General features: G+C 44.3%; 1 protein-coding gene across 4 annotated transcripts in view; it reads left to right on the forward strand.

The window, feature by feature from the left end:
* The window catches only part of LOC124029066 (neurofascin-like), a 90123-nt gene that overhangs the window by 59330 nt on the left and 3844 nt on the right, over window positions 1-26949 (forward strand). For 3 of the 4 annotated variants that reach the window (XR_006837717.1, XM_046340923.1, XM_046340919.1), the window contains exons 22-25: window positions 5641-5766; window positions 9293-9439; window positions 12207-12338; window positions 17135-17204. Coding sequence is in view for 3 of the 4 variants with exons in the window: in XM_046340923.1 (XP_046196879.1) it covers window positions 5641-5766; window positions 9293-9439; window positions 12207-12338; window positions 17135-17204 (475 nt within the window). In the remaining variant the exon portion in view is untranslated. The remainder of the gene's footprint in view (window positions 1-5640; window positions 5767-9292; window positions 9440-12206; window positions 12339-17134; window positions 17205-26949) is intronic. The other variant, XM_046340928.1, reaches the window with a different exon arrangement.

The raw sequence follows: 26949 nt of genomic DNA on the forward strand, positions 1-26949 counted from the left end.
CATGGTCATGTCTTTCCTGGGCAACACACAGAATGTCTTTTTCTTCTTCAATGATGTAGTATGCTGGGTAATGAAGGATTTGGGGGTCATTGCAGAGGAGACATCGAACAGAGAACCAGAACGTATCTATACAGATTGTTAATTCACTGTTCAGAGTGACAAACTTCACAAAGACTGAATCCAAAAATGAAACCATCTATACTATGTAGACACAAAACAAGAGTGATTCAAAAAAAGGTGTTATTTCTGGGTTAGTCTTAGCTCTTTCTGGGAATCACACACATCACACACACATATACACACACACACACACACACATATGCACACACACCCTTCACACACACATACATATACACACAAACATCACACACACACATATACACACACATCACACACACACACACACATATACACACACACACATCACACACACACACTGGTGTTAGTAGCGATCAATAGGTCAGTCAGTCTCTGAGTGTAGAACCATCCAGTGTTCTCCTTCTTGGTCTGTCTGTCTGTCTGTCTGTCTGTCTGTCTGTCTGTCTGTCTGTCTGTCTGTCTGTCTGTCTGTCTGTCTGTCTGTCTGTCTGCCTGCCTGCCTGCCTGCCTGCCTGCCTGCCTGCCTGCCTGCCTGCCTGCCTGCCTGTCGCTGTGCTCTTTTGTCAGAATGTTCCTTTCTATCCCCTGACCTCTCTCTTTGTCTCTCTTCCTCTCCTGTGGCTGACCACTTATCTCTCTCTTTGTCTCTCTTTCTCTCCTGTGGCTGACCTCTTATCTTTCTTTTGTCTCTTCCTCTCCTGTGGCTGACCTCTTATCTCTCTCTTTGTCTCTCTTCCTCTCCTGTGGCTGACCTCTTATCTCGCTCTTTGTTTCTCTTCCTCTCCTGTGGCTGACCTCTTATCTCTCTCTTTGTCTCTCTTCCTCTCCTGTGGCTGACCTCTTATCTCTCTCTTTGTCTCTTCCTCTCCTGTGGCTGACCTCTTATCTCTCTCTTTGTCTCTCTTCCTCTCCTGTGGCTGACCTCTTATCTTTCTCTTTGTCTCTCTTCCTCTCCTGTGGCTGACCTCTTATCTCTCTCTTTGTCTCTCTTCCTCTCCTGTGGCTGACCTCTTATCTCTCTCTTTGTTTCTCTTCCTCTCCTGTGGCTGACCTCTTATCTCTCTCTTTGTTTCTCTTCCTCTCCTGTGGCTGACCTCTTATCTCTCTCTTTGTCTCTTCCTCTCCTGTGGCTGACCTCTTATCTCTCTCTTTGTCTCTCTTCCTCTCCTGTGGCTGACCTCTTATCTCTCTCTTTGTCTCTCTTCCTCTCCTGTGGCTGACCTCTTATCTCTCTCTTTGTCTCTCTTCCTCTCCTGTGGCTGACCTCTTATCTTTCTCTTTGTCTCTCTTCCTCTCCTGTGGCTGACCTCTTATCTCTCTCTTTGTTTCTCTTCCTCTCCTGTGGCTGACCTCTTATCTCTCTCTTTGTCTCTCTTCCTCTCCTGTGGCTGACCTCTTATCTCTCTCTTTGTTTCTCTTCCTCTCCTGTGGCTGACCTCTTATCTCTCTCTTTGTCTCTCTTCCTCTCTTGTGGCTGACCTCTTATCTCTCTCTTTGTCTCTCTTCCTCTCTTGTGGCTGACCTCTTATCTCTCTCTTTGTTTCTCTTCCTCTCCTGTGGCTGACCTCTTATCTTTCTCTTTGTCTCTCTTCCTCTCCTGTGGCTGACCTCTTATCTCTCTCTTTGTCTCTCTTCCTCTCCTGTGGCTGACCTCTTATCTCTCTCTTTGTTTCTCTTCCTCTCCTGTGGCTGACCTCTTATCTCTCTCTTTGTCTCTCTTCCTCTCCTGTGGCTGACCTCTTATCTCTCTCTTTGTCTCTCTTCCTCTCCTGTGGCTGACCTCTTATCTTTCTCTTTGTCTCTCTTCCTCTCCTGTGGCTGACCTCTTATCTCTCTCTTTGTTTCTCTTCCTCTCCTGTGGCTGACCTCTTATCTCTCTCTCTTTGTCTCTTCCTCTCCTGTGGCTGACCTCTTATCTCTCTCTTTGTTTCTCTTCCTCTCCTGTGGCTGACCTCTTATCTCTCTCTTTGTCTCTCTTCCTCTCTTGTGGCTGACCTCTTATCTCTCTCTTTGTCTCTCTTCCTCTCTTGTGGCTGACCTCTTATCTCTCTCTTTGTTTCTCTTCCTCTCCTGTGGCTGACCTCTTATCTTTCTCTTTGTCTCTCTTTCCTCTCCTGTGGCTGACCTTCTGTAGTGTCTTTTAACACTTTGTCTTTCTCTCAGCCTCTCTGATTCCCACTCTTGTTTTCCCTCCTCCACTTGCTGTCTCTCACTTTTCTTTCCCTCTTCTCTGTCTCCCCCTCTCACCTTTCTCCCACTCCCCCCTCACCTGTCTCCCCTCCCTCTCCCTTGTTTCCCCCTCCATCTCCCCCGCCTCATCCCTCTACCCTGTCTCCCCCTCCATCTCCCTGTCTCCCCCCATGTCTCTCACTCCCCTGTCTCCCCTCCATCTCCCCTGTCTCCCCCTCCATCTCCCCTGTCCCCCCTCCATCTCCCCTGTCTCCCCTGTCTCCCTCCCCATGTCTCTCACCCCCTGTCTCCCCCTCCATCTCCCCTGTCCCCCCTCCATCTCCCCTGTCTCCCCTGTCTCCCTCTCCCATGTCTCTCACTCCCCTGTCTCCCCCTCCATCTCCCCTGTCTCCCCTGTCTCCCTCTCCCATGTCTCTCACTCCCCTGTCTCCCGCTCCCTCGCCCTCCTCTCTCTCTGTCTCTCCCTGGGTGTTAACAGAATACTTTTTCAGCTCAGGTACTGACCACTCAGGTGCAGGTAACGGTAATTGCACAGCCCATCTGTCTGTCTATCTGTCTTACTCCTCTCTGACTCTGTCTCACTCCATTTGGTGACCAGCTCAAATTAGTGACCATGTCAGCTTTGCATTTCCGTACTACTTTGCCTGGTGGACATATCATGGGTTTGTTCTCCCCCCTACTGATGACAGTAGTACAGACCCAGGCACTTTCTATCCTCAAAAAGGGGTGGATTACTTTTACGCTGTAGGAAACAAACAAAACAAATTAAGGGGTAACTTTGAGGTCTGTCAAGGGTTAAACCGTGAGTTCTCTTCGAACAATTAAAGCGATTTGAAATGTCAATTAGTAGATGTATTTAATAGAACAACTAGTAAGCAGCCATAAGGGTTGACATTGTCATCTAAATAAATGAACAATTCATCTTGACAGAGAGCTTTGTACTGTGATCAGACAAAGTTCTCTCTACTGGGCGGAACTGCACTCTAACAAACACTGGCTTCCCCTCTGTCCTCCGTCTGTCTGTCCTCCGTCTGTCTGTCTCCTCTGTCTGTCTGTGATGTCTCTCTATCTGTCACTATATCTGTTGGTGTATCTGTGCGTCGCTGTGTGCTTTCAGGGACTGAACAAGGGTCCTATTTGATCTTGATCATAGAACCTACAGTATGTGGTCAGTAGTAACACTCTAATGTACACTGTAAAGGTAAAGGAATTTGTTTTTAAGCAACTAATGTCACAGTCTCTGCTTCAACCTTCAGTATTTTCAGCAAAGTTGACCATGAATTGGACATGCATTTCTATCCTAGTTGTGTGTAGTCCTGATGTACTGTAAGTCCAGGTCAGGATCCCCTGTAGTGTAGTCAGTGTCAACTCTTTCTGAGGTTTGAACTTTGAACCCATTCCCTGATGGCACACATTTCAATTTGGGGGGCAATGTCTGGTCTCTGCCTTTTGACTGACACAGCCTGGGATTGGCACAGATTTTAGATTTGACATGGCTTGGGGCCAATGTTATCTCTGGCTGGCTGTTGAGTGTTACCTGGGCAAAAAGGGTTCTTGAGCACCTGCCTGTACCTTATTTTACTCGTCTTCCTCTTCTTCTCTCATGGCTGGCTCTTTCTAGCATGCTGCTTGTCCTGTCTGACCTGGGGGAGTTTGGAACTATGCATGGGGGAGGGAGGAGGGAGGGATGCAGTTCAACAAGCATATAAGTTCCATCTGCTCTCTAGTGGGATCCTCCAAATGGAGATGTTCATCCACTACAAGGTAAAAAGAAACGTAACAAGAAGTCCTACAAAGAATGTATGCCCCCCTCTGTTCACTGTAGATACTGTGATGATGATGTTCAAAATGGCTTCCAAAGAAAGCAAGGCTCATTTGTAATAACAGTAGGGTATCTAAATATGGATTTCCCATAACTTCCTGTTTATTCTAGAAGAAAATCCACACACCAAAGAGCTGCTCTGTTTGTTGGTTTGGGCCAGGATGGAGGTGAGGTGTGTCATAGCATCAGTTGGCCACTTGGGGGCACTGATATTCCATTTAAGACCCTCATCATGGGTTGTGAGTAAATGATTTATGAATACCTAGTCCCAGATAAATCCTTACTGTTGTATTTACCCACACAATAAAACATGTACTTTATTATTAAATTCTAATGCTTAAAAGGACAAGTATCTATAAAAAAACAGTATATTTCTGTTTACCTCTTTTTGTTAATTGGACTGTTGCCTTTTCCTTATTTCTGCATCAGTCAACAGTGCTGGTTCTGGGAAATTCCATATCACCTTTCTGCTCATTGTTTCATTGACTTTTTCTCTGTGTCTCTATTGGTGTGTGTGATTACCTGTGATTTCCTGCTTTTGTCTTTAACCCTGTGCTCTCTTCCCATTGCCCTATAGTCGAGCCTACAGACGTCTCCATGTCTACAACTGTCCCACCTCCTCCTCCTCCTCCCACTACTACCGCTGCTACAACAACCATTAGTACTACTACCACTACTACTACTACTACTACTACTACTACCACTACTCCTACTACTACTACAACTGTTACTGCTTCTACTACCACTACCACTCCTGTGTTGGTCACCAGCACCAAGCAAGCAGATACAAATGTGTTGGGTACATACAATAGGCCTATCTGTTGTTTACTTCTAGTTCAGTCATTTTCTTCCATGGCAGTGTGGATAAAATAGATTGACAATGGATGCCACCTTTAAAGAGACATTTTAAAGGTGTGTTGTGTTATTTGTATATCTTCCCCAAGATTCAAGTGATAAATGAATATTCTTTAATTTGAAGCATTTTGATTGGATACTCTCTCCTGACCAGGAAGGAAGCATTTGGAGGAACTGGCTGCATTCCAATACCACTTCATTGCCTTGTCATATCTCCTTGGAAATAGGTTACAGGAAATCAAGTCACTTTAAAGTATTGGAAAGTAACCATTAACTCAACGCTGTTCGGTCAGGCTGTGAGAATCCAATGTATAAATATGAACAGTTAGAGGGTGTTTGTGGGCTGTTCACTTTGTTCAATGCCGTGTTCCTATTAAGGGGATACCTGGACTACTGGGCACCTCCATTACAAATCAGGACACCCCTAGAAGGGTTAAGGCATTAACTGTGGAGTGGACACCACCAGAAGTGTTAGGACATCAACGTTGACACTCCTTAAAGGTGTTCAAATATAACACAGGTCCAATCCACTGTTTATAGGGCAACCAGAAATCTAACCCTGACCCTAGAACCATTGTGTGATTGCAACCCTGCGGGTGTGGCTGTTGTAACACGCCCTTCTCTGCTCCATCTTTCCCTTGACACCACCCTGACCCCGCCCTGACCTCTTATAGGCATGGCTCCTGGGAGGGTGATCTGGAACCTGACGGTGAAGCCTAACAGTAACTACGCTAACGTCAGCTGGAACCACAACTTCCCGATCGGCAGCAGCGAGTTCCAGCTAGAGTTCACACTGGACGGTAAGATCCACACCCAGTTTGTGTCAGAGCTTAGGCTGGACAATAAGAAAAGACCCAGAGTTTTTCAGCTCTTAGGCTGTAAAATAAGAAAAGACACAGAGTTTGTGTCAGAGCTTCTGGATGGTAAGACAATAACCAGAGTTTGTGTCAGAGCTTCTGGATGGTAAGACAATAACCAGAGTTTGTGTCAGAGCTTCTGGATGGTAAGACAATAACCAGAGTTTGTGCCATTGCAACAGTCAAACTAAATCAAGCCCAGCTCAAGTATTTGACAGGATTTTACATATGTATTTAACCCAAGTCTATCGTATCAAAACTACAGTTCAGAACCCATCCTAGGAAGAAATGTCAATAGTGAAGTCAGTTTTCAGACTGTCTATCTCTGCAGAGATACTAGGCTTTCTGAAAGGAACTGTGAGGCATTCCTGGGGCAGAGACATACACCAACTGACGTTATTAAAGAAATCCAGTCCAATTCATGACAGCCCTTCACTCTAGTAGAGAAATGAGGCTTTTATTTGGAGGCGAGTCATGCAACATTCTCATTTCTATTCATAAAACTCCCAGGGAATGTCTGAGGGGAAACTCTCAACTCTCATTTCATTTTGCTTCAGCAGAGCTGAGTTCAATTGCCTATATAAGTCAGATTATGATCTGTATAGCTGTAGATAGAGTGCAATATATAATATATTCTGTGGGATTCCCATTTAAATAATGACTGTGTTATTTTATAGCACCCCCAGTTTTTATTGTACTTTGATTGGAGGTTTTGAGTTTCTGTTTTCTTAAAAAATCCCTTTGTTGGATTTGCCTTTCATTGTGCCCGTGTTCATTTTCTCTCTCCGGCTCAAACAGACGTTCCTTTCAGAAAGTATTTTGTGAGGCTGAGGGAGAAATTAAGAGAGATCTTAGTCAGTACTTTGAAAGAGGAAATTGTGAAAGGAGAGAGCTAGAGAGAGAAACCCAGGGATGGGGTGAAGTTCTCACACAACTATGAAGAACTTGTCCCTATAACTGTATATTATTTATACGTTCTTATAACTGTATATTGTTTATCAGCATTTTCTAATTATATCAATGACATAGTTATAATGCACAAAATCCCAAAGTCTCTTCCTATCTCCACTGTTAAGTGAGATGAGAGAGAGAGAGAGACCCATCTAGAATTACGTTTTACTTTACTGGAGGGAAATACACAGTTTAATGAAAACATTCCTTAAATATATGCTACTTCCTACAGCATACTGATGGTAGAGTGATGTCAGTATATGTGTGTGTTCAATCATCCTGAGGTAAAAGAGAAGATGTTAGGCTGATGTTCACAGGAGCTGAGCATGTGCACACATTGATCTGTTTTCCACTGTATCAATGGCATAGTTCTAACACACACGATACCTAACTTTCTCCCTCTTTCCTGCTCTTTGTCCATCTCTCTGTTTGGAAATGTATCTTTGTATTGTTCATACTCATAGTGTATTATGATGTCCTAACTCCCCATACTGTGCAGTGTGCATACTTCATGGCTACTACCCAGTATCATGCTGCTGCTTCATCTGTCTGGTTGGTTGGGTGCCTGTCTGGCTGGCTGTGTGTCTGTCTGGCTGGCTGGCTGTGTGTCTGGCTGGCTGGCTGTGTGTCTGTCTGGTTGGTTGGGTGCCTGTCTGGCTGGCTGTGTGTCTGTCTGGCTGGCTGGCTGTGTGTCTGGCTGGCTGGCTGTGTGTCTGGCTGGCTGTGTGTCTGGCTGGCTGTGTGTCTGGCTGGCTGGCTGTGTGTCTGGCTGGCTGGCTGTGTGTCTGTGTGTCTGGCTGGCTGGCTGGCTGTGTGTCTGGCTGGCTGTGTGTCTGGCTGTGTGTCTGGCTGCGTGCCTGGCTGCGTGCCTGTGTGTCTGGCTGGCTGGCTGGCCGGCCGGCCGTGTGTCTGAATGGCTGGCTGTGTGTCTGTGTTTCTGGCTGGCTGTGTGTCTGTGTTTCTGGCTGGCTGGCTGTCTGGCTGTGTGTCTGGCTGGCTGTGTGTCTGTATGATTGGTTGTGTGGCTTGTTTTTCTATTGACTGTTTAGAGTAAGAGTGAGGGGGTGGGAGGATGTTGTCTTTATTCACACACTTTTTACATGGGCATTTCAGTCATTAGCTTCAGCTTCATGTTTTAATGGTTGTAAGGAATGTGTTTTTATATTAGTCAGACATTCTTCCCACTGATTGATTTTCGCAGTGCTTCAGGCCTGTCTGCTGCCTAGTCAAGGATGCATTTTGTTTCATATGATTTGGTTTAGTAGCTTCAGAGGCTGCAGTGGATGTACTAAGCTTTGGAATGAATTTGGTTGATTGCTGTATGATGATTGCTATATGATGATGTCACCCTTTCAGGGGATCAAAGGTCATGTCATAGCATGGTGCATGATGTCACAGGTTTGCGTGTGCCACCAGCCATCACCAGCCAACAGCTTGGTGAAGGGGCACGTCTTTCCATTGAAAAGATGGCGCGTTTCGTTTTCACCATCTGTATGTTTCTTTTTATTGAGATGAGTGGAGGACTATGGGTAATCGAGACACAGTGCTTCTCTACCCTCCCGCCCTTTTTATTGAGATGAGTGGAGGACTATGGGTAATCGAGACACAGTGCTTCTCTACCCTCCCGCCCTTTTAATTGAGATGAGTGGAGGACTATGGGTAATCGAGACACAGTGCTTCTCTACCCTCCCGCCCTTTTAATTGAGATGAGTGGAGGACTATGGGTAATCGAGACACAGTGCTTCTCTACCTTCCCACCCTTTTTATTGAGATGAGTGGAGGACTATGGGTAATCGAGACACAGTGCTTCTCTACCCTCCCGCCCTTTTTATTGAGATGAGTGGAGGACTATGGGTAATTGAGAAACAGTGCTTCTCTACCCTCCCGCCCTTTGCTATTCCAGAATACAGAGTGTTTCATAATGGTCAATTTAAATTCCACCAGTCAGGGTAATACAACCAACTTACTGCTGTCAATTCAGCGGGAGTTTAGTTTCGTAAAACTTTGATGTCCACTGTATTATAGTAGCCTGAAGGAACACCTACTCTCTTGCTCTACCTCTTCTCCCGCTCCACAAAAAGTCACCTTTTTAGATTAGATTTTTCAGGAGCATTATCCCCAGGAGAAAAATGTGGTTTCACTTCCACTGAGAAGAAAATTAACCAAAAAGAATCCTCTAAAAGCCATATTTTAAAAGCTTCCTTAAAGAGCTGCAGCTCTATTCACTTTCACTCTCTAGTAATTCTATTAACATAGCCGTATACATGACATTGGTTTACTGATGTAGCTATTCATTTCAACAAGGTTGTTAATGAGTGGTGGATGTTGGAGGGAGGGTGTGTGTGTGCTGCATTGGTTCAGTCTCAATTTACTCCAGTGGCCCACCATCTCATAGGGGAAGAAACAGCCCCACCCATGTCGCATCATTACGTGGTACCCTTCCTATTTACTTTGTTGCCATGGTAGCCTGGCCACACCCAATGACGTAGTATGATTGGCACCTCTCTTGTGTTCCAAGGCAATGGCAGTGTGTCAAGCGTACCAGTGAACCAGCCGCCCATTAAACTGGCGGGGCTGATCGAAGGGGCCAAGTACCGCCTGAGGGTGTACTCCAACGAATACCACAGCATCTCCAGCAATGTTGTCACCTTTGAGACCAGCGCAGGTGAGTCTCCACCTGCCAGGTGAGGAGGGATGGTACATAGCCAGATCAGGTCATATCAGATAGCCTGGGTGCCAGTCTGTCTGCATCAGCCCAGTCTAGGAGTCTATAGCAGGCTAATGCAGAGACATGACAGCACCCAGGCTACAGAGACCCCATGGATACTCCAGTTCCCTAACAATGAGATCTGTTAGGTCAGATCACAAGGCTAGGAGTCTATAGCAGGCTAATGCAGAGACATGACAGCACCCAGGCTACAGAGACCCCATGGATACTCCAGTTCCCTAACAATGAGATCTATTAGGTCAGATCACAAGGCTAGGAGTCTATAGCAGGCTAATGCAGAGACATGACAGCACCCAGGCTACAGAGACCCCATGGATACTCCAGTTCCCTAACAATGACGTCTGTAGGGTCAGATCACAAGGCTAGGAGTTGATATAGCTCCAAGGAGTTGGTATTGAAGTGAAGTTATTCAACTGTAGTGTAGAGGGACTGTTTTGTTTCTGTTCTTCAGAATTGGTAGTTCTGAACTTCGTGGAATATCGATTTAGCTGTTTATGATGTCTTGATTTTCCATAGGAGTGTATTCCATGTGGTAAGAATAATCCAATGAAAGGTAATGTGTGATAGGCTCATGAGTAAACAAGTCATATACAATGGATCTGATACTTTGACCTGTACTTTACTTTTCTATCTTTGCTTTGTTCTGAGCAAATTCACTTTTCCAATGTCACACTTCTCTGGCACTGGCAGAGCTGTTACTTGGTTAGTAATTATAAGCTATTAATGTTTTTCCTCCTATTTATGCCTGCATTGTGTTACAGAAGTGTTTCAATAAAGTCGCTTATTTTACAGTTAGAAGACTGGTGTCAAAAAACAATACTTTTTTGTGGTTGGTTGCTTTTAAAATGAGCTGTGCGTGATATTTTGTTCCTTCTGCTAAAGTACCTAGGTTTTGTGTTCAAATTGACCCAACTGAATGAATCATTTGTTATACAGATAGATTTACTGGGATACCATCTAGAGTTATAGCTCTATGTTGAGGGAATACTCGAATGCTGTGATGATGGTTTGGGTTGTCATACTTGGTGTATCTTGATTTGAACATCCTTGGATGAGGACAGATTGTCGGATGTATTTCCAGTGACTCATTTGGGGCAAAACAGACTCTTATTATTTTTCTCCCTCTCTCTGTGTGTTTCATCTCTCCCTCTCTCTGTGTGTTTCATCTCTCCCATCTCTGTGTGTTTCATCTCTCCCTCTCTCTGTGTGTTCCATCTCTCCCATCTGTGTGTTTCATCTCTCCCTCTCTCTGTGTGTTTCATCTCTCCCTCTCTCTGTGTGTTTCATCTCTCCCATCTCTGTGTGTTTCATCTCTCCCATCTCTGTGTGTTTCATCTCTCCCTCTCTCTGTGTGTTTCATCTCTCCCTCTCTCTGTGTGTTTCATCTCTCCCATCTCTGTGTGTTTCATCTCTCCCATCTCTGTGTGTTTCATCTCTCCCATCTCTGTGTGTTTCATCTCTCCCATCTCTGTGTGTTTCATCTCTCCCATCTGTGTGTTTCATCTCTCCCATCTCTGTGTGTTTCATCTCTCCCATCTCTGTGTTTCATCTCTCCCATCTCTGTGTGTTTTCATCTCTCCCATCGCTGTGTGTTTCATCTCTCCCATCTATGTGTGTTTCATCTCTCCCATTTCTGTGTGTTTCATCTCTCCCATCTCTGTGTGTTTCATCTCTCCCATCTCTGTGTGTTTCATCTCTCCCATGTCTGTGTGTTTCATCTCTCCCATCTCTGTGTTTTTCATCTCTCCCATCTCTGTGTGTTTCATCTCTCCCATGTCTGTGTGTTTCATCTCTCCCATCTCTGTGTGTTTCATGTCTCCCATCTCTGTGTGTTTCATCTCTCCCATCTCTGTGTGTTTTCATCTCTCCCATCACTGTGTGTTTCATCTCTCCCATCTATGTGTGTTTCATCTCTCCCATTTCTGTGTGTTTCATCTCTCCCATCTCTGTGTGTTTCATCTCTCCCATCTCTGTGTGTTTCATCTCTCCCATCTCTGTGTGTTTCATTTCTCCCATCTCTGTGTGTTTCATCTCTCCCATCTCTGTGTGTTTCATCTCTCCCATCTCTGTGTGTTTCATCTCTCCCATCTCTGTGTGTTTCATCTCTCCCATGTCTGTGTGTTTCATCTCTCCCATCTCTGTGTGTTTCATGTCTCCCATCTCTGTGTGTTTCATCTCTCCCATCTCTGTGTGTTTTCATCTCTCCCATCACTGTGTGTTTCATCTCTCCCATCTATGTGTGTTTCATCTCTCCCATTTCTGTGTGTTTCATCTCTCCCATCTCTGTGTGTTTCATCTCTCCCATCTCTGTGTGTTTCATCTCTCCCATCTCTGTGTGTTTCATTTCTCCCATCTCTGTGTGTTTCATCTCTCCCATCTCTGTGTGTTTCATCTCTCCCATCTCTGTGTGTTTCATCTCTCCCATCTCTGTGTGCTTCATCTCTCCCATCTCTGTGTGTTTCATCTCTCCCTCTCTCTGTGTGTTTCATCTCTCCCTCTCTCTGTGTGTTTCATCTCTCCCTCTCTCTGTGTGTTTCATCTCTCCCATCTCTGTGTGTTTCATCTCTCCCTCTCTCTGTGTGTTTCATCTCTCCCATCTCTGTGTGTTTCATCTCTCCCATCTCTATGTGTTTCATCTCTCCCTCTCTCTGTGTGTTTCATCTCTCCCATCTGTGTGTGTCTCAATGTTTTTGCGTGCTGACAGCCTACATTAAAGACCAGGTGGACATTGCTACCCAGGGCTGGTTTATCGGGCTGATGTGTGCCATCGCTCTCATCATCCTCATCCTCCTCATCGTCTGCTTCATCAAGAGGAGTCGCGGAGGCAAATATCCAGGTAAGGGTTAAAGGCCCGGTGCAGTCAAAAATGTGATTTCCTGTGTTTTATACACTGAACAAAAATATAAATTAAACATGTAAAGTGTTGGTACCATGTTTAATGAGCTGAAATAAACAAATATATTTCTTAAAAATCCAAATAATCATTGTAAATGGTTTAAACACTGTTTGCCATGCTTGTTCAATGAACCTTAAACAATTAATGAACATGCACCTGTGGAACAATCGTTAAGACACTAACAGCTTACAGACGGTAGGCAATTAAGGTCACAGTTATGAAAACTTAGGACACTAAAGAGACACTTCTACTGATTCTGAAATACACCAAAATAAAGATGCCCAGGGTCCCCTACTAATCTTCGTGAACATGCCTTAGGCATGCTGCAAGGAGGCATGAGTACTGCAGATTCCTCACGAGGACTGCAGATAAATTGCAATGTCCGTTACTGTGAGGCGCCTAAGACAGCGCTACAGGGTGACAGGACGGACAGCTGATTGCCCTCGCCATGGCAGACCACATGTAAGAACACCTGCACAGGATCAGTAAAACCGAACATCACACCTGCAGGACATGTACAGGATGGCAACAACAACTGTGTTGTGACGTTGGCCTGTTGGGGGAGGTTTATGACCCCCATAAAAACATTTCCCCTTTCCTCTCTCTCTACTTTATAGAGTTGACTCTTGTAAAGCCTTTGTAACATAGAGAGTCTGGTAACATCGAAAGGGGGGAAATGGAAGCATATTTCGGTAATCCAAACAGTTGAAAATATGTGTTGGTACTTAATGAATATGATCTCAGATCAGTTGTTGTCTGAGACATTACTACTAATGACAGGATGACATAAATTGTATCTTGGAAAGTCGACACATTCTAGTTATCAGATTCACATGGAATTGTTGTGCAATTTGAATGTTTAAATATGAAACTATTTGTGAAAAGAATAAATATAATTTTAGCTTCTTAAATGAGAGAACGGTTTGTCATAGAGAAACTCTGCTCACTCAGAGGACCCACCCAAGTGAACAGACTTTGGTTCTAAACTATGAAACACGCCCTTCTTTCACCACTATATAAACCCGTTGACGAAAATTCAACTTTCTGTTCCGACGACGTGAGGACGACGGTCCTACGTTAACGAAATTAGCATCTTGTTCAATGTGAAGGTGCCGATCGACACGCCGAAAGGATGAATTTCGACTATACCAGCCAGAATATAGCACAAGCTTAAAAGTATGGCAACTTAGTATGAACTTTGAACTCTTATTCACTCCGTTGAGTTAGCAGCAGCCGCTGTAAACGTGGGCTAGGAAAGGACGGACGATGTATCCAGTCTACCACAAACAACGATACTACAACATATCCAGTTTACCACCAGAGAGATTCTTCAGAGGATAAGAGATCCCTGCTGGGCACCCCGGTCTTTCATCTACGACCAACAATTTCAAGAGCAGCTCAGAGTAAATATTCCTTGCATTTTCCTTTTCCAAATGGGCGGTTATTTAGAATGCATAAGATACTGTATTTATGATAGCATAGCTGCCTACGGCCCGATAAAGACACAAAATATTTTTTGTTCCTCAGTCTTCCCGCTCTTTCATTCAAAACCAACCCCCTTTCTTTGTTGAACTAGCCGTCATATCTGTTCCGTCCGATGGGACGTTTTCCTTTATGACATCATTTGTAATCAATGTATAATACATTCTGTGTAGATGTAATTCTGTGTGATTATTTAGGTATTTAGTAAATAAATAATTAAACTACATTTTGAATTGCTGATTCAACTTGTTAGCCAGGGTTTATGAAGATAACAATGAATTTACAACTTTCAGATGAGACTGAATAAAGTGACGAATAAATATTGACTGCTACTGCTCTTCACTGACGAGTCGCGGTTTTGTCTCACCAGGGGTGATGGTCGGATTTGCGTTTATCGTCGAAGGAATGAGCGTTACACCGAGGACTGTACTCTGGAGCGGGATCGATTTGGAGGTGGAGGGTCAGTCATGGTCTGGGGCGGTGTGTCACAGCATCATCGGACTGAGCTTGTTGTCATTGCAAGCAATCTCAATGCTGTGCACAACAGGGAAGACATCCTCCTCCCTCATGTGGTACCCTTCCTGCAGGTTCACCCTGACATGATCCTCCAGCATGACAATGCCATCAGCCATACTGTTCGTTCTGTGCACGATTTCCTGCAAGACAGAAATGTCAGTGGTCTGCCATGGCCAGCGAAGAGCCTGGATCTTAATCCCATTGAGCCCATCTGGGACCTGTTGGATCGGAGGGTAAGGGCAAGGGCCATTCCCCCCAGAAATGTTCAGGAACTTGCAGGTGCCTTGGTGGAAGAGCGGGGTAACAGGATGACATGAGGAGGAGATATACTGCAGTACCTAATGCAGCTGGTGGCCACACCAGATACTGAATGTTACTTTTAATTTTGATCCCCCCCTTTGTTCAGGGACACATTGTTCCATTTCTGTTAGTCACATGTCTGTGGAACTTGTTCATGTTGTCTCAGTTGTTGAATCTTGTTATGGTCATAAAAATATATACACATGTTAAGTTTGCTGAAAATAAACACAGTTGACAGTGAAAGGACATTTATTTCTTTGCTGAGTTTAAAAGAGACCAGAAATTTTCCATACGCACAAAAAGCTTATTTCTCTCGAATGTGGTGCGCAAATGTGTTTACAACCCTGTTAGTAAGCATATCTCCTTTGCCGAGATAATCCATCCACCTGACAGGTGTGGCATATCAAGAAGCTGATTAAACAGCATGATCATCACACAGGTACACCTTGTGCTGGGGACCCTAAAAGGCCACACATGCAGTTCAAGTTTTGTCACATAACACAATGCCACAGATGTCTCAGGTTTTGAGGGAGTGTGCAATTGGCAAGCTGACTGCAGGAATGTCCACCAGAGCTGTTGCCAGAGAATTGAATGTTCATTTCTCTAATATAAGCCCCCTCCAATGTCGTTTTAGATAATTTGGCAGTACGTCCAACCGGCTTCACAACTGCAAACCACGTGTAACCAAGCCAGCCCAGGACCTCCACATCTTCATCACATGCGGAATTGTCTGAGACCAGCCACTCGGACAGCTCAATGAAACTGTGGGTTTGCACAACTGAAGAATTTCAGCACAAACTGTCAGAAACCGTCTCAGGGAAGCTCATCTGCGTACTTGTCATCTTCACCAGGGTCTTGACCTGACTGCAGTTCGACGTCGTAACCGACTTCAGTGGGCAAATGCTCACCTTCGATGACCACTGGCATGCTGGAGAAGTGTGCTCTTCATGGATGAATCCTGGTTTCAACTGTACCAGGCAGATGGCAGACCGTGACGAGATCCTGAGGCCCATTGTCATGCCATTCATCCGCCGTCATCACCTCATGTTTCAGCATGATAATGCACGTCTGTACGTAAGCGTGTTCCAGTTCCCGCCAATATCCAGCAACTTCGCACAGCCATTGAAGAAGAGTGGGACAACATATCACAAGCCACAATCAACAGCCTGATCAACTCTATGTGAAGGAGATGTGTCGCGCTGCATGGTTGGATACTGACTGGTTTTCTGATCCACGCCCCTCCCTTTTCTTTGTAGGTATCTGTGACAAACAGATGCAGATCTGTATTCCCAGTCATGTAATGCATTTGTTTCAATTGACTGATTTTATTATATGAACTGTAACTCTTAGAAATACATCTTAGAAATATTTGTGTTCAGTGTGTATAGATTTCCACGCTATGAGGTTGGAATAATACTGTGAAATTGTGAAAATGATGATAATGCTCTTCTACTGTAAGAGGTGTTTGAAAAGAACACCTTTTCAGCCTGTTTTGGTGGTATGGAGACTTGACATCACCAGGCAGTAAATTAGTTAGTAGACCAATAGACAGGTTGGTTGTTTAGCAACACAACCGACGCATGTGCAGCTATTGGGCAAAACAGATGGGTTTGCTTAGATTGTTTGACAAGATGTAAACTATATTTCATCTCCAATGTTTATTGAAAACATAACCAACAACTGAGACAATATATTTAACTCACTAGCGAATTTAGTCATTAGCATTGACATGAAATCTGTCAAAACACCTCAAAACAAGACAGGGTATCAAGAAGAAGATGAAACTAGCTGAAACGAGTCACTCACAATTCCCTACATGGCAGTGTCTTGTCATTGTTGGTAGATATCTGGCCATCTAAAATCACAACAACTCTCAAACCCCATTGAAGAGTGCACATCATTTTCATGACATAATCAGCTAAACCATCTATAAGAAAGACAGTTCCAAACCTCTCTGCCAATAACAGCTCGTTTTCAGTTGCCCCCCCCCCCCCACACTCTGACCACTCCCATACAGCCCTAGCAAAGATCTTGCTTGAGAAATCGCTCCTTGCTAAGAAGTCATTTTTTTCATTTTTGACCATTTCAATTGAAATCAATCATAGTAAGGTCCTTAATTGTTTGACAGAAATGATTTGATATTGAGATAAAAATGGCTGCATTGGACCTTTAACACAAGGTGGTCCAGTATCCAAGTAAGGGTTAACACAGGGGGGTCAAAACTAATCTAGTAACTAGTAACCATGTAAGGGTGTACTAGACAGGGTCAAGTATTAGGTTATGGGTTAACCCATTGAGGGCATTTGGGAGCAGGAAAAGACGGTGGGGGTTGAAATACCCAGGTAGGGGTTAGAACGAGGGCAAGTGTCCAGTTAAGTCACAAGATGGTGGCACGTTCAGTATAATCATGTACCTCTATTTGTTTTATCACTATTCAGTACAAGATAAAAAAGATCTCCCTCTGGAGGGAATGGATCAGAAGGGAGAGGATGGATCATTTGACTACAAGTAAGTATTTCTCTTGAATATTACATATCTCTGGCCTACACATCTCTGGAACAATTGCCAGCCAGTGAATGATCTATATATGCAGAGTTTCTATTGCAAAACATTAGTAATCATGGCTAGATATGACTGTGTATCATCCAGGATTATACAGAGGAGGATGTCTTGTTTGCTTTATTATGGAAGTGTCATTGTGATTATCATGTGTGGTATTCAGGCTTCGGATCATGTTTAGTAGTGTTTATCTGCAACTACTTAGGCATCAGGAATGAGGGACAGGGACTATTACTTTGGCCTTGTAATATTTGGGAATGCTATTAAGACGATCGAGACGAGCTACAGTAAACAGGAGTTATTATGTCTTAGGTCTGGTAGTGCACGTTTGCAGTATGTATTTGTTAGTTAGTGATTGTCTTTTGCTCATTCACTGATCTCCAGTCAGTCTTCACTGTGGGGAATGAGAATATTTCCATCTTTACTGTTTAATTAACCCTCTAACTTAACTGTCAAATCAGCACTAACACACTCCAACTGGTTTACTCACTCTAATCATCGTGGTCCTACTTTATATTGAAATGGTGCTAAAAACCAGTGTCCTTACATGGTAATATAGTAGTTACATAGGCAGACACATTGTACTTTATGTACACGCTTAAAAGTTTAGCAACTGTTTCCATGATGATTATCATATTAGCCTCAGCAGGGAGTCTTTAGAATTTCAGAAGAAGAGGAAGGCAGCATCGAATTAGTGGAAACCAAGACTGTTCTCAGGGCAAGCCTGGTGTAGCTAGATATGTTCGAGTCATGTTGGGGATGCCCTAACCCCAATCCTAACCCTTTTCCTAACCTTAACTTAATTCTCCTAACCTGCCACGTTAATTCTCCTAACCTGCCACGTTAATTCTCCTAACCTGCCACGTTAATTCTCCTAACCTGACACGTTAATTGTCCTAAACTGCTACAAAAAGTCAGTAATGCTAGTTAAAACTGGCAGACTTGCCATGCGAATAGACTTGGTTTCCACTAATGTGATACAGCAAGATGAAGTGCCCCTGTACTCTGTCCCCTATAACCCCACACAACCAGTAACCCAAACCCCTAATTGTTCTTATAAGCCACAAAGGAAACATGGTACATTAATTTAGCCAGACCAGTTACAATGGATTTTAAAACATTTAAGAAATATTGAACCTTTATTTAACTAGGCAAGTCAGTTAAGAGCAAATTATTATTTACAATGACGACCTACCCCGGCTAAACCCTAACCCGGACGATGCTGGGCCAATTTTGCGCTGCCCTATGGGATTAGGAATGTATATTTAGAGTAATTTGAAGAGATTTTATTCATTTTGCGTTTGGCTGTCAAAAGCATTCCGACCATGAAGGAAATAATTTGAACAATGTTGTTTCAGGTGTTTATTCTGCTTGACAGCACAGTGCTGTGGTTTTAAAGTGTTCATGTAAAGTGAGATGTTCAAAGATGTTATATTATCACATATATGTGAGGCATGTCCACAATGGAAAATATAAGCAAGTCTGCTCTCATCTATAATCAATGTTTATTCATATTACCCTCTTTCCTACAGTGAAGGTCATTGCTAAACTCACAATCTGACACACTCAATAGCACTGGGATTAATCACTCTGTCTACCCAACTCACACGTTGTGTGAGTGTGTGTCTGGGCATTTATTTGAGTGTGTGTTTTTGTGTGTGTGTTGTTTTGTGTAAGTGTAATTGTGTGCGTGTGCGTGAGTGTGTGTGAGTTTGTGCGTCCGTGCGTACGCGCATGTGTGTGTGTGTGTGTGTAGTCTCTGGCTCTCATTTTGTGTGCTTGTGTGTCACCTGGAGGTTGTATCTCCTTCCTTCCCTCTCTCTCTTTACCCTCTCTTCTATCCTATCTCCTCCCTCTCTTCTCAATGCTGAAATGGTCGTCTGTCCCTGACAGGAATGAAAATGAGAACGAAAAGGAGAACAGGTACTTTGGTTTCGGCACGGCATCCACCTCCCGGCCTGCGCATGTCAGAGACAGATACTGAACTCCCCTTCAGACTGAGGGCTTGGGGGTGAGATTGGGGGATGAGGAGCTGAGGGCTTATGGGTGAGATTGGGGGATGAGGAAACGAGGGCTTGGGGAGAGTGGGGGATGAGGAGGCGAGGGCTTATGGGTGAAATTGGGGGATGAGGAAACTAGGGCATGGCGGTGAGATGGGGGGATGAGGAAGTGAGGGCTTGGGGTGAGATGGGGGGGATGAGGAAGCGAGGGCTTGGGGGTAAGATGGGGGATGAGGAAGCAAGGGTTTGGGGGTGAGATTGGGGGATGAAAACGCGTGGGCTTGGGGTGAGATTGGGGGATGTGGACTGAGGCAGTGACTGTGATGCTAGATCATGGTCTATGAACTACTTCACCCTCCTCCCTTTGCACTACTGTTTCTGGGGTAGAAGGGGAAGGTGGGAGATGGGGGGTGAGGAGTGTCAAGGTGGGCATGGTACACTGGTCAATCAGAGATATCGGTTCCCGGGGGTGTCAAACATGTGATCAGGGCACAGCTGAGACTCTCTGGGTAGTGTGAACCCACAGAGAGAATTGAGAAGAGTGTTGTTTCTACACACAGCTAGAACTCCCGTCAAGGCACTTCACCAATCTGTAGCGAATCGCAAAAACGTATATCATATGTTGCTTGCTGTTTTGGTCTATAGTCTACTTCCATCAAATGTTTTACATCTGGGTCAACTATCCCTTCAATGCAGATGAGTAAATAGGACAATCTTACTTTAGGACTAAGCCATGTTAAAGATGTAGGATATGTATTTGATCACCCTGTTGCAATGCAGGACATTTTAAACTTGTAATGTATTTGATGTTTAAAAGAGCTTCTAAAGTTTGTAATTTCCACTTTGAAATGTCAAACTTGATTTTCCCTTCAAAATGTATCAACCCCTACAAAAATGTTCATTAATTATAATCAACATAATAATTCACATTACTGTTGCTGCAGGATTATTTTCCTGCTGTAGCAAACTGGCTCAAATTGAGATCCAACATCAGTATGCTTCACCAGTATGCTTCACCAGTATGCTTCACCAGTATGCTTCACCAGTATTGCTTCACCAGACTACAATCATAAACACTAGAGCTAAACCTAGCCCAATGCTATGCATTAACCTTGGTTTAGCCTTGAGGCTAAAGTCATCAATTGACCTGGCTATCTTTGGCCTGGCCATGGCTGTGTTCCACACCTGCTACCTGTGTTCCACACCTGCTACCTGTGTTCCACACCTGCTACCTGTGTTCCACACCTGCTACCTGTGTTCCACACCTGCTACCTGTGTTCCACACCTGCTACCTGTGTTCCACACGTGCTACCTGTGTTCCACACCTGCTACCTGTGTTCCACACTTGCTACCTGTGTTCCACACCTGCTACATATGTTCCACACCTGCTACCTGTGTTCCACACCTGCTACCTGTGTTCCACACCTGCTACCTGTGTTCCACACTTGCTACCTGTGTTCCACACCTGCTCTCTCACAAGCAGAACGACAGCCATTTCAATAGGCAGAATATCTTAGGCCCAGGGCTGTTCTGGACCTGTTCAATACAAGCCTCTGGTGGAGAGTTGTCTTGGCAGGGACCTATCCTATCCATGGGTGGTTCAGGGTTAAGAGCAGCGGGTGTTCAATATGGGGAAAGAGACGCTAATCACAGCTGTGGTTTAAGCATCGCCTCAGGCTCATGATATTCAAGTCAGAAAAGCGTATTAGTGTTCAAGGCTCAGCTGGTGTTCAAACAGTGAGCCAAGGCTTCGCACTGTGAAATCGTCTTCTCATTACCAGTCTGCAGGATATCACAGAGTTAGAAAAGCAGATTTTCTGAAAGTGTCAATTTAATCAGGTAATAAACTGTCAGGTAAATAAATTAAGGTGATTTGCAGATTAGGGGAGAGAGATCAAGAGAGTGTGAGGAGGCAGTAAGGTCTTATCTCTCCCCAGAGAGACGTCAAGTGCTTCATGGATCAGGTAGGTGATGTAATGATCGTGAAAGTGATCGTGAACACTCTGAGAGGTCCTGAACCCGTTTGTCTCTGTCGAGGGCTTGATCGTGTTTTTCCCCCCGTAAGGTTAATTGCTTTGTTTTTCTTCCGACAGCTGACATTTAACAGGCAGCAACCACCAGGTGCAGAGGTGAAGGCTGAGGACGGAAATCAATTTGGCTGAAATGAGGGAGGTTGGGAGGTTTGAGAGAGGGTGTAGAGTAGATGTAGTGAGGGTTTAGGGAGGGAGGTTGGAAAGTCTACCGTTTGAGTTTGATGCCCTTGAGGAACCGATTTGGGGAATAAGCAACAGTGAACCTTTTGTATGGAGATGAAATATCAACACCACTGTCCTTTCCTTGTTCCTTCCTACATGACATAGTCATCAATGATGATCATCACTGCGGCTCACATCCATCTCTGCATGTTTCTGTCCATGTTTCGGTCATGTAGACCTCGGCTTTCAAAAGATATTGATAAAATAAACATGCAGGGGTAAACATATGTGCTGGAGTCATTTTCATCATTGCTAATGTCTGGTCCCTGTGTAGCATAAGCTGAATGATTTGACAGTTCTGTCTCTGCATGTATGGGACTCTATGGCAGGGGTGGCCAACCCTGATCCAGGAACACCGCAGTGAGTGCAAGATTTTGTTCCAGCCCAGCTGTAACACAATTGATTTAACATTCTATGGTTCTAGGTTAAAGACCATGATTTGTTGATTGTTTCAAGCTGGCCTGGAACAAAAGCCTGCACATACTGCAGCTTTTCAGGACTAGGTATGGCCACCCTGGTCTATTCCAGTTTGACTCACTGTGGTGCTATAAATTCACCTGTTAGAGGTCCTTTTTATGCCAATTGCCAAACCCACAGATGCATGCCTTGATTTAGCTCTGTTCTCGGCTGTTACCTGTGGCTTGAGCCTCCTTCAGCGCCCTGCATCTTTTCATTTATCCTGAAAAAGATGATTTGAAGAAGGTTCAAGCTGCACGTAACACCATGGACCAGACCTAGCCCTGCAATAGACTAGTGTCCTGTCCAGGGGGTGTACTTGTACATCAAGCTGCCTCACGCTATAGAAACAGGAGATAGACTAGTGTCCTGTCCAGAGGGTGTACTTGTACATCAAGCTGCCTCACGCTACAGAAACAGGAGATAGACTAGTGTCCTGTCCAGGGGGTGTACTTGTACATCAAGCTGCCTCACGCTACAGAAACAGGAGATAGACTAGTGTCCTGTCCAGGGGGCGTACTTGTACATCAAGCTGCCTCACGCTACAGAAACAGGAGATAGACTAGTGTCCTGTCCAGGGGGTGTACTCGTACATCAAGCTGCCTCACGCTACAGAAACAGGAGATAGACTAGTGTCCTGTCCAGGGGGTGTACTTGTACGTCAAGCTGCCTCACGCTACAGAAACAGGAGATAGACTAGTGTCTTGTCCAGAGGGTGTACTTGTACATCAAGCTGCCTCACGCTACAGAAACAGGAGATAGACTAGTGTCCTGTCCAGGGGGTGTACTTGTACATCAAGCTGCCTCATGCTACAGGAGATAGACTAGTGTCCTGTCCAGGGGGTGTACTTGTACATCAGGCTGCCTCACGCTACAGAAACAGGAGATAGACTAGTGTCCTGTCCAGGGGGTGTACTTGTACATCAAGCTGCCTCACGCTACAGAAACAGGAGATAGACTAGTGTCCTGTCCAGGGGGTGTACTTGTACATCAAGCTGCCTCACGCTACAGAAACAGGAGATAGACTAGTGTCCTGTCCAGGGGGTGTACTTGTACATCAAGCTGCCTCACGCTACAGAAACAGGAGATAGACGAGTGTCCTGTCCAGGGGGTGTACTTGTACATCAAGCTGCCTCACGCTACAGAAACAGGAGATAGACTAGTGTCCTGTCCAGGGGGTGTACTTGTACATCAAGCTGCCTCACGCTACAGAAACAGGAGATAGACTAGTGTCCTGTCCATGGGGTGTACTTGTACATCAAGCTGCCTCACGCTACAGAAACAGGAGATAGACTAGTGTCCTGTCCATGGGGTGTACTTGTACATCAAGCTGCCTCACGCTACAGAAACAGGAGATAGACTAGTGTCCTGTCCAGGGGGTTTACTTGTACATCGATCTGCCTCACGCTACAGAAACAGAAGATAGACTAGTGTCCAGTCTAGGGGGTGTACTTGTACATCGAGCTGCCTCACGCTACAGAAACAGGAGATAGACTAGTGTCCTGTCCAGGGGGTGTACTCGTACATCAAGCTGCCTCACGCTACAGAAACAGGAGATAGACTAGTGTCTTGTCCAGAGGGTGTACTTGTACATCAAGCTGCCTCACGCTACAGAAACAGGAGATAGACTAGTGTCCTGTCCAGGGGGTGTACTTGTACATCAAGCTGCCTCATGCTACAGGAGATAGACTAGTGTCCTGTCCAGGGGGTGTACTTGTACATCAGGCTGCCTCACGCTACAGAAACAGGAGATAGACTAGTGTCCTGTCCAGAGGGTGTACTTGTACATCAAGCTGCCTCACGCAACAGGAGATAGACTAGTGTCCTGTCCAGGGGGTGTACTTGTACATCAAGCTGCCTCACGCTACAGAAACAGGAGATAGACTAGTGTCCTGTCCAGGGGGTGTACTTGTACATCAAGCTGCCTCATGCTACAGAAACAGGAGATAGACTAGTGTCCTGTCCAGGGGGTTTACTTGTACATCGATCTGCCTCACGCTACAGAAACAGAAGATAGACTAGTGTCCGGACTAGGGGGTGTACTTGTTCATCGAGCTGCCTCACGCTACAGAAACAGGAGATAGACTAGTGTCCTGTCCAGGGGGTGTACTTGTACATCAAGCTGCCTCACGCTACAGAAACAGGAGATAGACTAGTGTCCTGTCCATGGGGTGTACTTGTACATCAAGCTGCCTCACGCTACAGAAACAGGAGATAGACTAGTGTCCTGTCCAGGGGGTTTACTTGTACATCGATCTGCCTCACGCTACAGAAACAGAAGATAGACTAGTGTCCGGACTAGGGGGTGTACTTGTTCATCGAGCTGCCTCACGCTACAGAAACAGAAGATATGCTCTTGCTCCTACGAGCTGTTCTGGGCCGCATGCGCCAAGGCTCGTGCAAGGCAACTTTCACATAAAGCCTGATTCTAGGGCTTATTGGTTCCCTATGATTGTTGTTGTTTTTTATGGGTTTTTGTTTGTTTGATATCACAGTAGTAGTATTGTGCAACTATGTGTGAGCACCCAACTGTTTTTGACCCACTAGTAAATATAATTTTAGGCCAATGTCACTCAGGTATATTAGCAATCTCCACACATGTTCAGTCTGTGTTTAAAAAGTATGTGTCTGTTCAGTGTGTTTTTAGCCATCTCTGTTTTTTGTTCTTCCTCACCTTTTCCTTTGTCTTCCTGTTCTGGTTTCTGTTCCCATTGGTCCAAATCAAGTTGTTCACTCGAAAGGTATGACAGGAGTCTATCCAGCACAGTGCATACCACAACCAGAATAACCTTGAAATAATATGCATTATTTGCATTATTTACCTTTTAAGACCGCTCAATTCTTGCATTGGGTTTTAATCGATTAATATCTAATCACACACATAATCACCTTTGTCAACCTTCTGAAGTGGCTAAACATTGACCATACTGTTTTCAATTCAATCAAAATTGTCCTCCAACGTATCAGGCTTAACCAACTAAAATCCTCCTTTTATTTCCATGATATTGATGCACAGGTGGACAGTAACAAACAACTGATGTTGACATTTACGCAATTGATTTCTCTAGTCCAATTGTTATGTTAATTGGGCTGCATAAGATTTGTCTTTATAGAACAAGGCTCAAATATCAAAGATCAAGAGCAGTTTGTTTTGAAAGTCATTTCAGACACTGCAGCTTATTTTAGGAGAATAAAGTCTTCCCAGTTACTCTTTCCACCTTTGCTCCTCTCTCAAAAGTTAATCTAATCAGATAATTGAATCATTCTACACTCTCATTCTAAAGACATTTTAAAGTGGAAGAATGCTTGATCTTTCTAAACCCTCTGCTCACTAAAATGTCTCGAGTGATAAGGTCAACAAACAAAAGCTGTCAAACCCGTGACTAAAGCTGAGCTTTTAAAACAACTTTGCCACTCTGGTAGATTTATTCAATTACACATAGAGAAATAATAGGCTCATAATTAAGATGTAATACTTCCCTCTTGAGGGGATTTAGAGCTATGAACAATAGTTACGTATTTACCAGCTGCTATGCTAATCTCCTTATAATTGGATACATTTTACTGAATTTGATGGCTAGGAACATCTAATAAGGCCATTTCTACATTACCCTCACGTCTACTGTACTAAAAATCAAGGTTGTCATTTTCCATGCCTGTATAAGGCCAAAGTCTACATATGGTATTGTATGACAGTGAACTCAATGTTCTCACAATCCTTCTACAGTATATTAATCGATTAAAACATAAAACAACATCTCCTGCGCAGTTATCCAGTTTCTTCACATGTATTTCACTCTCCCTCTTTTCTTTGGTCTACTTTTCTTCTCTAGAGTCTCTCTCTCATACTTTTGTCCAGCACCTGTTTCCTCCATTCCTTTCCTGATTTTAGTCTCTCTCTCTCTCTCTCTCTCTCTCTCTCTCTCTCTCTCTCTCTCTCTCTCTCTCTCTCTCTCTCTCTCTCTCTCTCTCTCTCTCTCTCACTCTTTCACTCTCTCACTCGTAACACCTGATTGAGTATCTGGTCTGTTTGAGTTCAGAGGTTTGATTGTGGGTTGACTTGTTGATACTTTGGTATGGTTGCCTTGGTAATTCTCTGTTGATGACCTTGTGTGCCCCGTTGGCTTGGTGAGCCATGCTTTCAGGTAATCTCTGTCAGATTATATTGTCGTGTAGTTTGTCTACTAACTGGCCAGCCATACAGTACCACACCAGTACATCACTGAAGAAAACATGTCAACACGGTCTGGTTTGTAGATGCATCCTCTACAATGAAGAGAAATAGACAACACCTCCAAATACGATGGAAAAACTGTTGAAGAGCTAAACTTCATTATTTTTTGTTCCCTCTGCTCTGGTAATGCCTTTCTGCTGTTTGCTATCTGGCTGTTGTAAGAGTCTAGAGAGCTAATGCTGGTTGAAAGCCCCTGATCCCTTCTGCATGACAATTATCTCCCCCTACTGCAGAGGTAGAAGACATAGGGACATGTTCTGAACTGAGATACCTACTATAACTTGGGCTTTCACACAAATACACTAACACCTGCAACACTCAGACTTTTGTGTGTGTTTGAGCTTTATGCACAGATCTCAGATCAGAACATAGCCCAGACTGAGCAGCATGTGTATGATAATGCATTGGTTTGAGCATTTAAGGTACAGCTTCCCCAAAGACAAAGGGGCTCTGTAGCAGTTCTTCTAGACTACAATATTTACTGCAGGGCTTTTTATATTTTAGCAAGCTTATATTATTGCACTCAGGTTGACCATTGCCAGTGTTTTTATATCATAGCTAAAGGCAAGTATCGATGTTGTTCCAAAATGAGTTTGTGAAAGTGCTTGTGTTCCAGTCTGCACTGAATGACCCCAGCTACAGTCTGTACTGTAAGAGAGACGACAGTGGAATACTACAGAATCAACACTTCTCTTGTTGACAGTTGTTCCCTTCCCCAGTTTTCTTCTTACCCCTAACCCCTCTCCTCT

This window comes from Oncorhynchus gorbuscha, linkage group LG03 (assembly GCF_021184085.1).
Source record: "Oncorhynchus gorbuscha isolate QuinsamMale2020 ecotype Even-year linkage group LG03, OgorEven_v1.0, whole genome shotgun sequence".
NCBI classification, from domain to species: Eukaryota; Metazoa; Chordata; class Actinopteri; order Salmoniformes; family Salmonidae; genus Oncorhynchus; species Oncorhynchus gorbuscha.